This window comes from Mytilus californianus, unplaced genomic scaffold, assembly GCF_021869535.1.
Source record: "Mytilus californianus isolate M0D057914Y unplaced genomic scaffold, xbMytCali1.0.p SCAF_8, whole genome shotgun sequence".
NCBI classification, from domain to species: Eukaryota; Metazoa; Mollusca; class Bivalvia; order Mytilida; family Mytilidae; genus Mytilus; species Mytilus californianus.
Genome location: NW_026262734.1, coordinates 42050089 through 42063394, shown reverse-complemented (window position 1 = coordinate 42063394; position 13306 = coordinate 42050089). Strand labels below are relative to the sequence as shown.

General features: G+C 31.5%; 1 protein-coding gene across 1 annotated transcript in view; it reads right to left on the bottom strand.

Annotated features, from left to right (window-relative positions):
- The window catches only part of LOC127712017 (atrial natriuretic peptide receptor 1-like), a 58972-nt gene extending 49472 nt beyond the window's left edge, over positions 1-9500 (bottom strand). Inside the window, exon 1 of the mRNA XM_052218175.1 lies at positions 9350-9500. Coding sequence (XP_052074135.1) covers positions 9350-9500 — 151 coding nt within the window. The remainder of the gene's footprint in view (positions 1-9349) is intronic.
- Between the last annotated feature and the right edge of the window lie 3806 nt (positions 9501-13306).

Sequence of the window (13306 nt, the reverse complement as noted above, 5' to 3'; positions counted from 1 at the left end):
CGATACCTATATTTTGGCATTACACAATGTCATATTTTTTTCTGACTATTAATGACGTCTTTATACTAAATCCATTGGATGTTGGATGTGTACTGATTGATATTTAAGTCTTAGATACATGATTTTTTTATTAGTTATTTTTGGCTTTAAACTAGATGTCAGTAACTGCGAGTACTCTCAGATCAATACTTAGTGTCTTTTTTGTTGTTGTTAGAGATGAGGGATAATGTCTAAATACCCTGTCACGTGCTGTCTGTGTTTTTGTTTGATTTTTTTCTGCTTTTTATCGATCTGATGAGTTAAGCCTTTCTCAACTGATTTTTATAAGTTTTTTTCTTTTTTTGTGCTGTTACAGCACTGTCCCAGGTTAGGGGAGGGTTCAGCGCTCACAAACATGTTTAATCCCGCCACATTCTTTATGTGTCTGTCCCAAGTCAGGAATCTGTAGTTCAGTGGTTGTCGTTGGTTCATGTCTGTCATATTTGTTTTTCGTAAATTGTTTTGTTATGAATTAGGCCGTTAGTTTTTTCAATTGAATTGTTTCATATTTTTCATTTCGGGGCCTTTTATAGCCGATTATATGGTATTGGTTTTCCTCATTGTTGAAGGCCGTACGGTTGCCTATAATTGCTTACGTCCACTTCATTTGGACTTTACTGGATAAAAATTGGCGAAAAACGTTCTTAAGTTTGTCTTAATATCATCAACACTCCAATTTCAAATCCATATATTTTTCTTAAAAACTATATGTTGTTGATACATAAATTTCAGTTTAAATGATGTAAAATGGGGTAACCGACTTCGTTTTCACAGTATACTTTATTCAAAGTTTTTTTCACTACCAACTAAGTTACAGATTGGTTAATACAATCCGTCTAATTGCAGGACGGGATTGTCGCCCAGTAATTTTGAGAAGGCTCAAAGTTCTAGAGCATCATTTTCAATCAAACAGAGGAGGGTTGGCGCCTTCAAACATGTTTAACCCCGCCTCATTATTTATGTGTCTGTCCAAAGTCAGGAGTTTGTAGTTAAGTGGTTGTCGTTGGTTCATGTATGTGAATATTTGTTTTTCATAAACAATTTTGTTATAAAATAGGCCGTTAGTTTACTTAATTGAATTGTCTCATATTTTCATGTCGGGGCCTTTTATAGCCTACTTTTCTGTATGAGGTTTTCTCATTGTTTTACACCGTACGGTTGCCTATAGTTGCTTATATCCACTTCATCTGAACTTAAGTGGATAGTTGTCTCATTGGCAATCATACCCGATGATATCTCCTTATTTTTATATAGACTAGAAGAAGCCCGCGAAATCGCGGTACAATTGGGCAAGTGTTGAAACAGAGTGGGACACAGTAATGAGATAGACACAGAAAGGATTTGGACACGGTTAATGCATTTAATTCTATTTCTTTAAAGAGATGGAAATGAGGAACATAATGCAAAAGACCCCATTCATCTCGGTTGAAAAAAAAATATATCAAATACCCTAAGAAAAGTGGGGCAAAGTGTGATTTTCAGTAGTTGTTTACCCTTTAAACTCAATAACCGTATGAGCTACGTAAAATCCGTTGACTTACCAAAAGGGATCAAAATGAGTAACACAATAGACAAAAATCGACTGAGCATGCGCGAAAGCGTATAAGACACGGATCGATAACGGTCTCCGAATTTTGATATTTTCTAAAAAATTGGCGTTTTCTGTGGAAAAAAGATTGTTTCAAAGACTAATTTAGGAAGTACAAAACACTACATTTATACGTCATATCACAAATATTCCCGACTTTGTATGGTTTCAGAGGAGTTGCGGCTCAATGAAATCGGTCTCTTCCTTTAGTAGTATGGATACCAGGATTAAAATTTTATACGGATATAAAAGACTCATCAATGACGCTCGAATAAAAAAGTTAAAACTGCAAAATAAGGAACGCAATTGAAGAGCACTTAGAATCCAAAATTCCGAAAGGTTTTGTCAAATACAGCTTGGGTAGATATGCATATCGACAGGAAATTATGATTCTTTTTTTTCTAGAAGTTATGCTCCTTTGAAATTTTGGCTTAAATACTCTACTGCAATAGTTTGTCATCGCAACTTCTCTGAAACCACACTACAGATTTTCGTGAAGCTTTGTAGATAATAAGGACATACTATGTAGATGTGCACATCGACAGGAAAATATGATTCGATGCTTTTCCTAGGAGTTATGCCCTTTTGAACTTAGAATTTTTGCTTAAACATACTGGAATAGTCAGCGCAAATCCTGTGAAACAGAATGTTTTGAAACTTTGTAATTAATGTGGACATAATATTAGATGTGCATATTCACAAGAAGTTTTTATCGATCGACTTTTGTAGGAGTTATCAGTCTTTAAACTGAGGAATTTGGTGAGATTTTATTTGCCCTGTGACAATGCATGGGTATTGGGTATGTGAGCATGCTCACAAAGGTTCTTTAATTTAATCAAGAGTTACATGTATATATGCGTCTAAAAAGTGTACAACACTTAAAAAAAAAACAAAAACAAAAAAACAAAAATAGAAAAAAAAATATGAATATTTTTGATAACCGAAATATCTTTCTTTCGTACCAACAGTTGCCGTTGTAAGATGACGACCCAAGCATAGTATCGATCGTTAGAAATCCTCTAAATCATGCAAACTAAATACAATCAAAGCATTCAAGTTTAGAGAAAAAATACAAACGTTATTACCCTGTTATCTTGAAAGTGATACATTCAATATCCCCAGAAATACACGTATTTACAAAGAAAAGGAATATCAAAAATATCAAACTTCGAGGAAAAGTATATAAAATTTCCAAACGGTAAAGTTATATTGGGCACACTCTTAGAAGAAAATTCCAAACGATCCTCTAGGAAACAGTCGTTGATAGTTATCAATTATATAAAATATACTTTTTAAATGTGTTTTTTTTTCTGGATTAACCTTAATCAGGAACGCTCATACATAAAAAAATGAAAATCAGTGATGTATAACTATACATTTACACATAAATACTAGTACTAATACTACTACTTGTACGTTTATGACAGTCATGAAGGAGTAATTCCGGTAAGGGCCGATTTTGGCCTCAAATTTCAGGTTCATCTGATGAAAGATTTAAGACACTTTTTAAACACTTAAGTGTCTACTTCAGTCGATTCAATTAGTTTATGTGGAAGATTTGAACTGATTTAGTCATTAAAGATGCTCAAATTCAAGCTTAAATATGAAAAATCTATCAAATATGCCATAATATGTCACTTTTCAGATGGTTTTTGTCAAAAATGAAAGCGGCCGCATCCGTGTTCATTCTCAACCTTTATATATGTTATGTATTATCATCAAATACAACTTACATTTAAATATTAAGAATGAACACAAATGCGGCCACTTCCATTTCAGACGGAAACTGTCTAAAAATTAACCAAAATGCTAAAATTTTGAAGATTTCGGTAATTTAGCATGACTTAATGATGCTAGTACCCGATACATGTCCATTGTATTGTCAAAAAAAGCCCATATTTATGTAACAGAAGTATTCTTCTTTCCAATAAATAGCTAAAAATTTACATTTAACAATTTTGTAAAATTGCTATATTTTGTGGCAAAAAAGAGGTCTTACTGGGCCTACTCCTGTAGAGTCATCAATAGATCATGCACAATGAATCTAAAAATAAGGTTTTAAAAACATTACAGCGTAAAATTACATGGGAACTTAGAAACTTGTAGATGCAAGTTAAACCTAAATTTTCAAAATAAAACCCCGCGGAGACTGTGTTTTCAGTTGCTTTAACAGAGGCGACTGTCCCGGGCCGAGTAAACATTGGAAATATGGAGTTGAAAATTAAATAGACAACCCTAATAATTAAGGAATTGTTGTCCGGAGAAAATTAGTGTTCAAATACAAGAGGACAAACGCAGTCTGGATTCGAGAGATGAACCAGAATACTTTAAATTCCGGACCCCTCCTTTTCCTCCCCCAAAACAATTATAGATAAATAACAAATATACAGAACAGAACAAAAAGTTCAAGTATTACCGAACCTATAGTATATGAGTCACCTTAGAACATGTTATTAATAAATTGAATCTGAAATATCCATCACCTTAAACATTTCCACAGTGTTCCATTACTTGTCGTCAGATGAAATTGAAACTGTGCATATTTGAATATTTGAATTATAATAAAGTAGGAATATCAGTTTATACAAGACATTTTTTTTCTCTGATCCTACTTCTAAATTGAGTGTAAGGATAACATATTTTTTAAAAGTCATGTAAAAAAAGGTTCAAATATACGAGACAACATTTGAATACTTAAAAGCAGCGTTTGTTTCTCTTACTCAAAGTGTACAAATTGAAAAGTTTCACTAAGCCTACAAAGTCTCCAACCGACAATGATAACATTTGAATTTATAGATTTAATATCAGATCATATACATTGTAATATACAATCTATCATTTTATGTCCAAGATACAAGAGGTAATTGAAAATTTACTATTTATTTGTAAGAATCTGGTTTAACCGCTCCTCTCCCCCCTCCCCCGCCACGCTCCATCGCCACTTGATAAAACAATACATTTGTACATGAGCAACACTACGGGTTCCACATGTGGAGCAGGATCTGCTTACCATTCCGGAGCACTTGAAATCACCCCTAGTTTTTGGTGGGATTCGTGTTACTCAGTCTTTGGTTTTCTATGTTGTGTTTTGTGTACTATTGTGTATCTGTTGGTCTTTTTCTGTTTTAGCCATGGGGTTGTAAGTTTAATTTCGATTTATGAGTTTGAATGCCCTTTGGTATCTTTCGCCTTCCTTGCACTACAGTATTTATTTGATTGTATTTTAATATCAAAACATAATAACTTACTAGTCGCAAAAATAAACGTTAAAATGTATGTACACGATGTAATCCAGACTGCAGACAGGTTGCCTGTGGAAGGTGCCCGAAAAAGGGGGGTTGAAATATTGTGGATATAGTTTTGGGGCAAAACATGCCCTTTTTGAGTAATTCATATTTCTTGAGATTTAGATTTAAAGTTTGAATTTTATGTCTTTCTATGGATGACAGGTAGATTATAATATATGAATGAATTATATTATATAATTTCTGCACATACTATGTTTTGATAATTCAGGCGTCAGTACACCGCTGATGTTTGTCACCGTTGTAAAGGGGGAGTTTCACAGTAAAACTATTGATACAAATGTCAATATACTTCAATTTAATAATGTATTCACTACAGTCAAAATTATTTCACTCTGGGACTATTATATTTTAATAGTTAGATATAAGAAGATGTGGTATGAGTGCCAATGAGACAACCCTTCATCCAAGTCAAAATTTATAAAAGTAAACCATTATTGGTCAAAGTACGGTCTTCAACACGGAGCCTTGGCTAACACCGAACAGCAAGCTATAAAGGGCAAAAAAAAAATTACTAGTGTAAAACCATTCAAACGGGAAAACCAACGGTCTAATCTATATAAAAAACGAGAAACGAGAAACACACACGAACCACACCAACAAACGACAATCACCGAACACCAGACCCCCGACTCAGGACAGGTGCAAACAACCGCAGCGGGCCCAAACGCTCCAATGGCACCAAACCCCCACCCTCATCCGAAACAATAGTGCAACATCGCAACACAGAAAAACACACCATAAAATATCAATTGAAATGGCTTAACTCAATCAAAAGACATATTAACACCGGTGAACATACACTGAACAAATAAATTTGATCTATGATACAATGCAAATACAAAATAAATAAACTAAGGGAAGAATAATTAAAGTAACATGTTATCCCGCTGTGAAATGTTAAAGAATTTAAGAAAAACAATATACTTGAACAAAAATATCAGCCATTTGCAATTACTTTAAACACAGGTAAATAAAAATAATTTTGTTGTTAGGTATAGTTCAGATAGAGAAAGGAAATATTTTTACAAAAAAAATAATTTTGATGTTCATAGTACGAAGAAGTGAAAATTTATAGTAATACCAAACACTTATCAAAGCTGGTATATAGACCAGATATAACCCTGAATAACATTAAATAGTCCCTGTTTTACTAGAAAAGTCGTGTATCTATTAATTTTATATCAGTGAAAGTCTGTCCTCCAGGTTAAAGTACAGTTATTTATGTTTCACACATGCGAAATATGTTATATTGTGTATATTATCATCTCTGTAACCATGTAATTTAATATAGAATACAGATCTATATATAATATATATTTTTACGTCATGCCGGCTTACATATTGGACCTAATTATTTTAGTAGTAGTATGCCTAGAAAATCAAACTAACAATGTTAGAGTTGATCTGATTCTTACTTCCTCCTCGACCGGGGCTGGAACATGTACTTTTCACTTCTCACTTCTATCTCAACACCGCCTAGCATTGCGCATTCCTCTAACTATAGCTCATATATTTAGTCTAGGTTAGTCTATGGAAAGGTATATACTATGAAATTTAGAGCGAGGGGCTTGCCCCGAGCTCTTAATTTCATAGTATATACCTTTTCATAGACTATCCAATTTAGCACATATTTACTACTCGAGTAATCCTTTTAATTGGTCTATTGATAGTTTATTTTTGCTGACTACTTGTATCACAGGTGTTTGTAAAAAGGAGTTCATTAATGAAGTTTTGTAAATCTACTCACTAGTATTATTGTAAAATATGTGATTTCAAAAGGCCCTTCACTCCAGAATGAAAAGATGGTAGCTGCTGGTGTAAGTATGTATACTGATATAAAGCGGTGTTTTACTATACATGTTCTTCTTACATGGTAAGATGACAAAATAAATTGACCAAAAGCAGGCAATAATTAAATTGCAGTGGAAGCTTTACATGTTTTGAAAACATTTTTTAATTTCACAGTAAAACTAAAGCTATAATAAATTTTAAACATAGAGATAGTTTGTCCCCATAGATATAGTCTAGCAGATAGGCATTAAAAAGCAACTACCAATAGATCAGAGATTATAGGTTTTGTGTTTTGTGTTTTTTGTTTTTTTATTATTTCAAAGTAAAAACTAAAAGATTTATCAGAATATGTTTATATATATATATAGGTGGCACATTATCTTCAGACATAATCACAGTTTTTCAATTCATGACATCATCCTGAACATGCATGAAATATTTGCCACTGGACATTAAGCAACCAATAATCAATAAATCAATCAATTCATGACGAAATAGATCACCTTCCTTAAGAAAGTTTAAAAAATTATCAACAAGTTACTTTAATTTTCCTGCACAAGGTTTCATAGTACACACTTTTCTGAGTACAAAGTAATTGCATGGATGATACATTATCATAATTTTAAGATATCGTTGTACTCTAATCAAGGTATAAAGAACCATATGTATTACCCTTTATTTAAATGATAAAATTTGCAATTGTCAAAAACAATTTTTAGATCCAAAGATTTTAATAGCAGGATATTTAAAAATCAACATGAAAACTAATTACAAACTATTTAATTTAATTTGGAACACAGCATTTTATTTCAAAATAGCCAGTGGCAATTTTTGTTTTAAATATCTTGATTACGATACAATGAAATCTTACCCTTGTGGTCATTCATGTGTAGTTACTTAGTACACAGGAAAAGTATGTACTATGAAAATTAGAAGGCAAATATAAGCAATTTGATTGGACGAGAAGTTGTAAGTATGTGCTAAATGAATATAAACTATTATTATTATTATTTAGAAAAAAAATAGAGAGTGAATTATCTGGCTATAATCTCTTTGTTAATTATTTATTTGTTTTTTACACTTCCAACGCATTTATTCTAATGATCTGTTGTCATATATTACTTATTATCAAAATAATTAACACTGTTTTGATCCCTCGGGTAAATCTGGATTATCCTCACATATAATTGAATTTCGTGTCACATGTTTGATCAACGTACAATTGACTGTTAATGATGTATTATCAATAATACAACTATCTTTCAAATTAGAGCACTGAGAGTAATGCCAATATATATATTATTAAATAAATGATTTGCATTCATTGTTATTGATACTATTCAATGTACTGATAGAAACGAGGGGGGAAAAACCGTGAAATATATCCGTAGGTCTTAAATCCAGCAATTGGAAAAATATCTATTCACTTGTCGTGCAATACCGTATATATTCAAATCAATGGCTATATGATTAAAGATTGAAAGATGTGATTGATCAAATAAGGTTCTGATTAATAATGTAGATGGTCACGGATATCTGTAATTAGTTGTCCATCATTTAGAAATGGTGCTAATCGTTTGAATACGGTTAATAATAGTAAAGTGATATAAACGTTAAGGAAGTTCTGTCTTTTTATATTGTTATCAGCTTCTTGATGATTATAGTAATGAATAACTATCAAACTAAAATTAAACTTAGTAGTAGTAGTTTTAGATGCTGATTTAATTCCATGCTTTGTTGAGGTAGTGCTGTGTGTTTTTATAACCCTTTGACTTTCTATTTTTATTCATTCTTGAGAGTCGTTCATTGAGAAGGTAACATTTAAAAGAGCGGGAAAATGGTGAGAAAAAAAGATACAAGAACAAGACATGGAAGGGTAGGATACCGGATGTTTAAAAGTCATTAAAATGGAATTTTAAAAATAATTTTGGCTTAAAAACTTCAAAATTCACTTCGTAACAAGTTTGCAAGTACTTTTGTCCAAATAAAAACTATCACTACGCCACTGTACGTTTATAATGTCAAAAGACGAATGAATGACCTCTTTTGTCATTGCACCTCTGACGGTTTCTAATTAAATTCTCACATTAGAAAATTAAGTATATACCTAGGAGACAAATATAATAGATTATAAATTCCTTGGTTCTATAGTAAATAAAATCATCATAGATACAAGGTTTACATTTTTGTACGCCAGACGCGCGTTTTATTTACAAAAGACTCATCAGTGACGTTCGAACAAAAAAGTTAAAAGGCCAAAAGGCCGAAGGGGAATCCATTTGTAGTGTAGAAATTCCGAAAAGATTTGCCAAATACAGGTCAGATAAATGATTGTGGTTCGTCTACAAAAAGTGCCTAATTAAATTCGAAGATAAGGCATTTGGAACATTTTATTCGTCCAAATATTCTGCTGGTTCTTAGTTGGTAACCAAAATATATACAAGTCTATGAACACATGCATAATAGTCTAGTGCATGCAACTTTATTATGCGCATGTCGCAAACTGATAGTAAAATATAAAACGCGAAAAATTAAAGGAAAGAAATCATCCTGCAAGGAAATAAAAACAATTTGATATGTAAATAAATTATATTATATTGTGAAAAAATATTTTATTTCATACCTGCAGCTCCGGCACGTTCCATTCCAAATGGGAAATAAAAATTTCCTCTTTTTCCAGGTAACAGTACTAAAACATTTGTCACGTTAGCTGAAGATATGTAAATTAGTTTAAAAATCACCAGAATCACCAATTTCAGCTGTATCTTTTCCATTTACTTTTGAAAACAGTTTGAAAACAACTTTTTCAATATAGAGATTGTTATAGAAACATACCTTATATTATTATATTGATTGAATGTAATAATTGAAAAATGATCAGGATACAAGCCATTGTCACCTGAGGGACTTGTAATTACCGACTATTCTATTGGATCAAGTTTACAACCAATCACTAAGTACACAAACATGTATTTTAAATGCTAAATCCAAATAAATAATAAAAAAAATCATGATATGGACTTTAAAAAACGTTGGAATTCAAAGGAACTGATAATCGGAATTTTCTCATATTTTTCTGTTAAATATTTTACACCATTTAGAAAATGAATCACAACAGAAATTAAGCAAATTGAGAAACTGATACAAATAAATTACAATTATTGATACTAAACGTATGTGGTTTAAAATCTAAGCGTGTATATCCAGAATTTAGAAATGTATTAAAAGGCCATGTCACTATATTGTTTGTTTCTTAGAAACCAAACTAGATGACTTCGATGACATGTCTGTGGAAATCGTAAAAAAAGAAGAAAAAATATCTCAAACTTTAGATCAGGTGGCTTAGCTTTTAGACATAAACGTTAAAAAAAATTGTATCACTCCAATAGATACACATCATTCTTTTGTCTTTTGGTTTAAAATTAGTAAAATACTAGATTAGTACAGCTAAGGCAAGATCATATATAGGTGTGATTTATATTCCACCTGTTAATACATTGTATACAGCAGATAATGCCATGTTTGAGTTAGAGGTAGAATTGCATAATATGTATAAAGATCCAAACCATGTCTGCTTATTTTACGATTTTAATAATCGATCTGGTATTTTCGCTTATTATTTTGAAATGGATAAATTTATTGATATATTTGTTAATGCATTGTTTGCTTTCGATGAGTTTTATAAAATAGACTTTTTAGACTGTGACGATCTTGGTATACCGAGAATTCGAAACTCACCAGATCAGACAGTGGATTCATATGGATGAAAACTTATTAGTTTTGTAAATATACAATTATATCCTTTGTATGAGGTTGGTACGAGAATATATCCACCTGAAAGAAGTATATTGACCGAGGACGAAGTTCGAGGTCGATACACTTCTTTAGGTCGATAAATCCTTGTATCAACCTCATACAAAGGCTACAATTGTTATATTATTATTGTCAATAAGCCAAAAGTAAAGCACAAATTCGTATGAACGTTTGCATGGAATGTGTCTGATATTCTAAAAATAAACGTTCAATTTCTCTTTTCTAAAAATAACCGTGCGATATCACTTTTTTATCTGCTGTTTTCAGTCTACCATTGAAAATATAGTTGAACATGTGATCCTTTCTAAACGTATCAAATTAGTTAGAATATACAAAATAATGATATAATATTCGTCCTGAACGGTCGAGTTTTTCTGACAAAATTGGAAAGCCAACAAGTCGTAACTCCAGCGTAGTTGACTACGTATTGAGCTCTGCAAATATGTTCCACAAAATTGTTGATTTTGAAATAATGCAAATACGCGAATCTTTTAAGAACAAGATTGTAATGTGTAATCGGACATGTTTAAATTTAAGTAAATGCATTTATTAGAATTAACGACAAATACATAGGGAAATGGAAAACAATTACATAGGTAAATGGAAACATGAAAACAGTATTTATTGATTGTAAAAGTGACATAAACAGAGATGGGGTTAATGAATTATTGTCACATATTTTAGAAATAAATAATTATTTAGTCATGTGGATCAAAGCAGTGTAAATGAAATTGTTACTAAGGTTACTAAGATTTTGCTTGATTCTGCCGAAAAGACGTTTGGTGTATTTACGAAAGATTGTAGCAATTCAACTTAAAAGTTGCCTTCTTTAAAAAAATAAGAAAAGCAATACGTGAACCGCTGACTGGTCACCAAAAAATTGTTGCCGAGTTTTTGTTTGCTTTTTATTTGAAATAATTGACTGTGAATAGAATAAGATAATGATGGTGTTAAAACACCTTTATTGAAAATATGTAATTGTGTGTAGATTCTTGCACAAGTCAATTGAAAGCAATGTTGGATAGTTGTGAATAGAAAAGTGCATTATATACTGCTACTATTTGAATTTACATTTCAAGGCTTGACTATTTTATTTATTACTTGGGAGTGTACATCATTTTTTCATAATCCTATTGCAAATCCCAGTTTCTGCAAACCGGATGTCTAATGCAAATTGCAAAAACCAATTGCAATATAAATTTAAGCACTCAGTTTGCTTTATAATCTGGATGCATTTTTTTCTATCATATCTTCATATTTTGTTTCCTCGATGACTTCAATTATTCTTATACTCGTTATTGAAGTTGTCTGTACTCATGGTTGATGTTGTATAGATAAATTTAAAGTCCAATTTCCATGTGAAGTGAAACCATGTGGCATGCAACTTGTAAGAAGGTTTCGTATATATTTCTTGAGAGTAACACACCAGCTTCATTGTGACCTCTTATATACTGAGAATTATTTTGGTCACATAAAACATCTCATATTTTAAGGATTTCTTTAAGTTACTTAAATCAATCCAAATATTCTACAGGAAAACTTGGTTTTGAAGAATATTTTATTTTCAGAAGTTACATACTCTCAAAAGAACCAATTTATATAAAAAGATATGTAGATATAAAAAGATACCAGAATTAAAATGTTGTACGCCAGACGCGAGTTCAGTCTACAAAAGACTCATCAGTGAATCTAGAATAAAACAAGTTAAAAAGGCCAAATAAAGTACAAATTTGAAAGGAATTGAGGACTCAAAATTTCGAAACAAAGGTTTTGCCGAATAACAGCTAGACGTCTGAATACATTAAGTAATGATGACCATGCTTGAAAGTCACATGTCAAGCTCTTACTGTCGTGTCCTGACTTAAGCTAAGAAAAGCGAAAATTCACATTTGCTAGTGAAACTAATTTTCATGCATGCTTATTTTTTTTTTTTTTGGCTCAAGAATTAGTAAATAGAAAGCATACGCACTGATACTTTAGATAGGAATACGCATTTGCATCATCACATATATTAATCTTGGCTCAAATCTAATGTTCAATAGTTGAATTCGGATGTCAAACTACCTACCTCAAGTGTTTTGACTCCGGATGCATTGCCATTTGATCCGGAATTTGTGTGAACGTAAACCGAAAGTGTGTCGTTTGAACAGGGTGATATATAATGTAAATAAACGAAGACGTGTAGGATAGCTGGTGAACACAATGAATACAATTTTCAAAATCGTACCCTTTTGTAAAGATTTAGATGCTATAAGGTTGAAGTATTCTAAAAACAAAACAAAAAAAGAATTGAAATTTATTTATTAAAATACATTCCTGTTAATGAATCTTTTCCGAAAATTTAGAACGTAATATCAATAAACACAAACGTCAAGTATTTTCTGATGGGCATTTTATTTATCAAATCAATCTCTTCTTAAACTCTTACTTTCCACTACTAGTATATGAATATATTGCTATACAAAATATAAGCAGAGACTTATAAATCTATACTAAAACAGTATAAAATAATTAGCGTAGTAATTAATTTTTTTTATGATTCGTAAAATTTTAACTTACGTATTTTGTGAGATGCAAGGATTTAAAATCCTTGTGAATTGAAACCATGCAAGTATTTTTTCATTCACTACCGTTTAAAATTTAGATACTAACTTATGTATACGCATTACTCCCTGTTCATTGGTGCTCATATGTACAATTTGCATAAATGTATTCACTGTTCAAACATGTGGGACATAATTAACGTATATATACTGCAGCTGCGCTA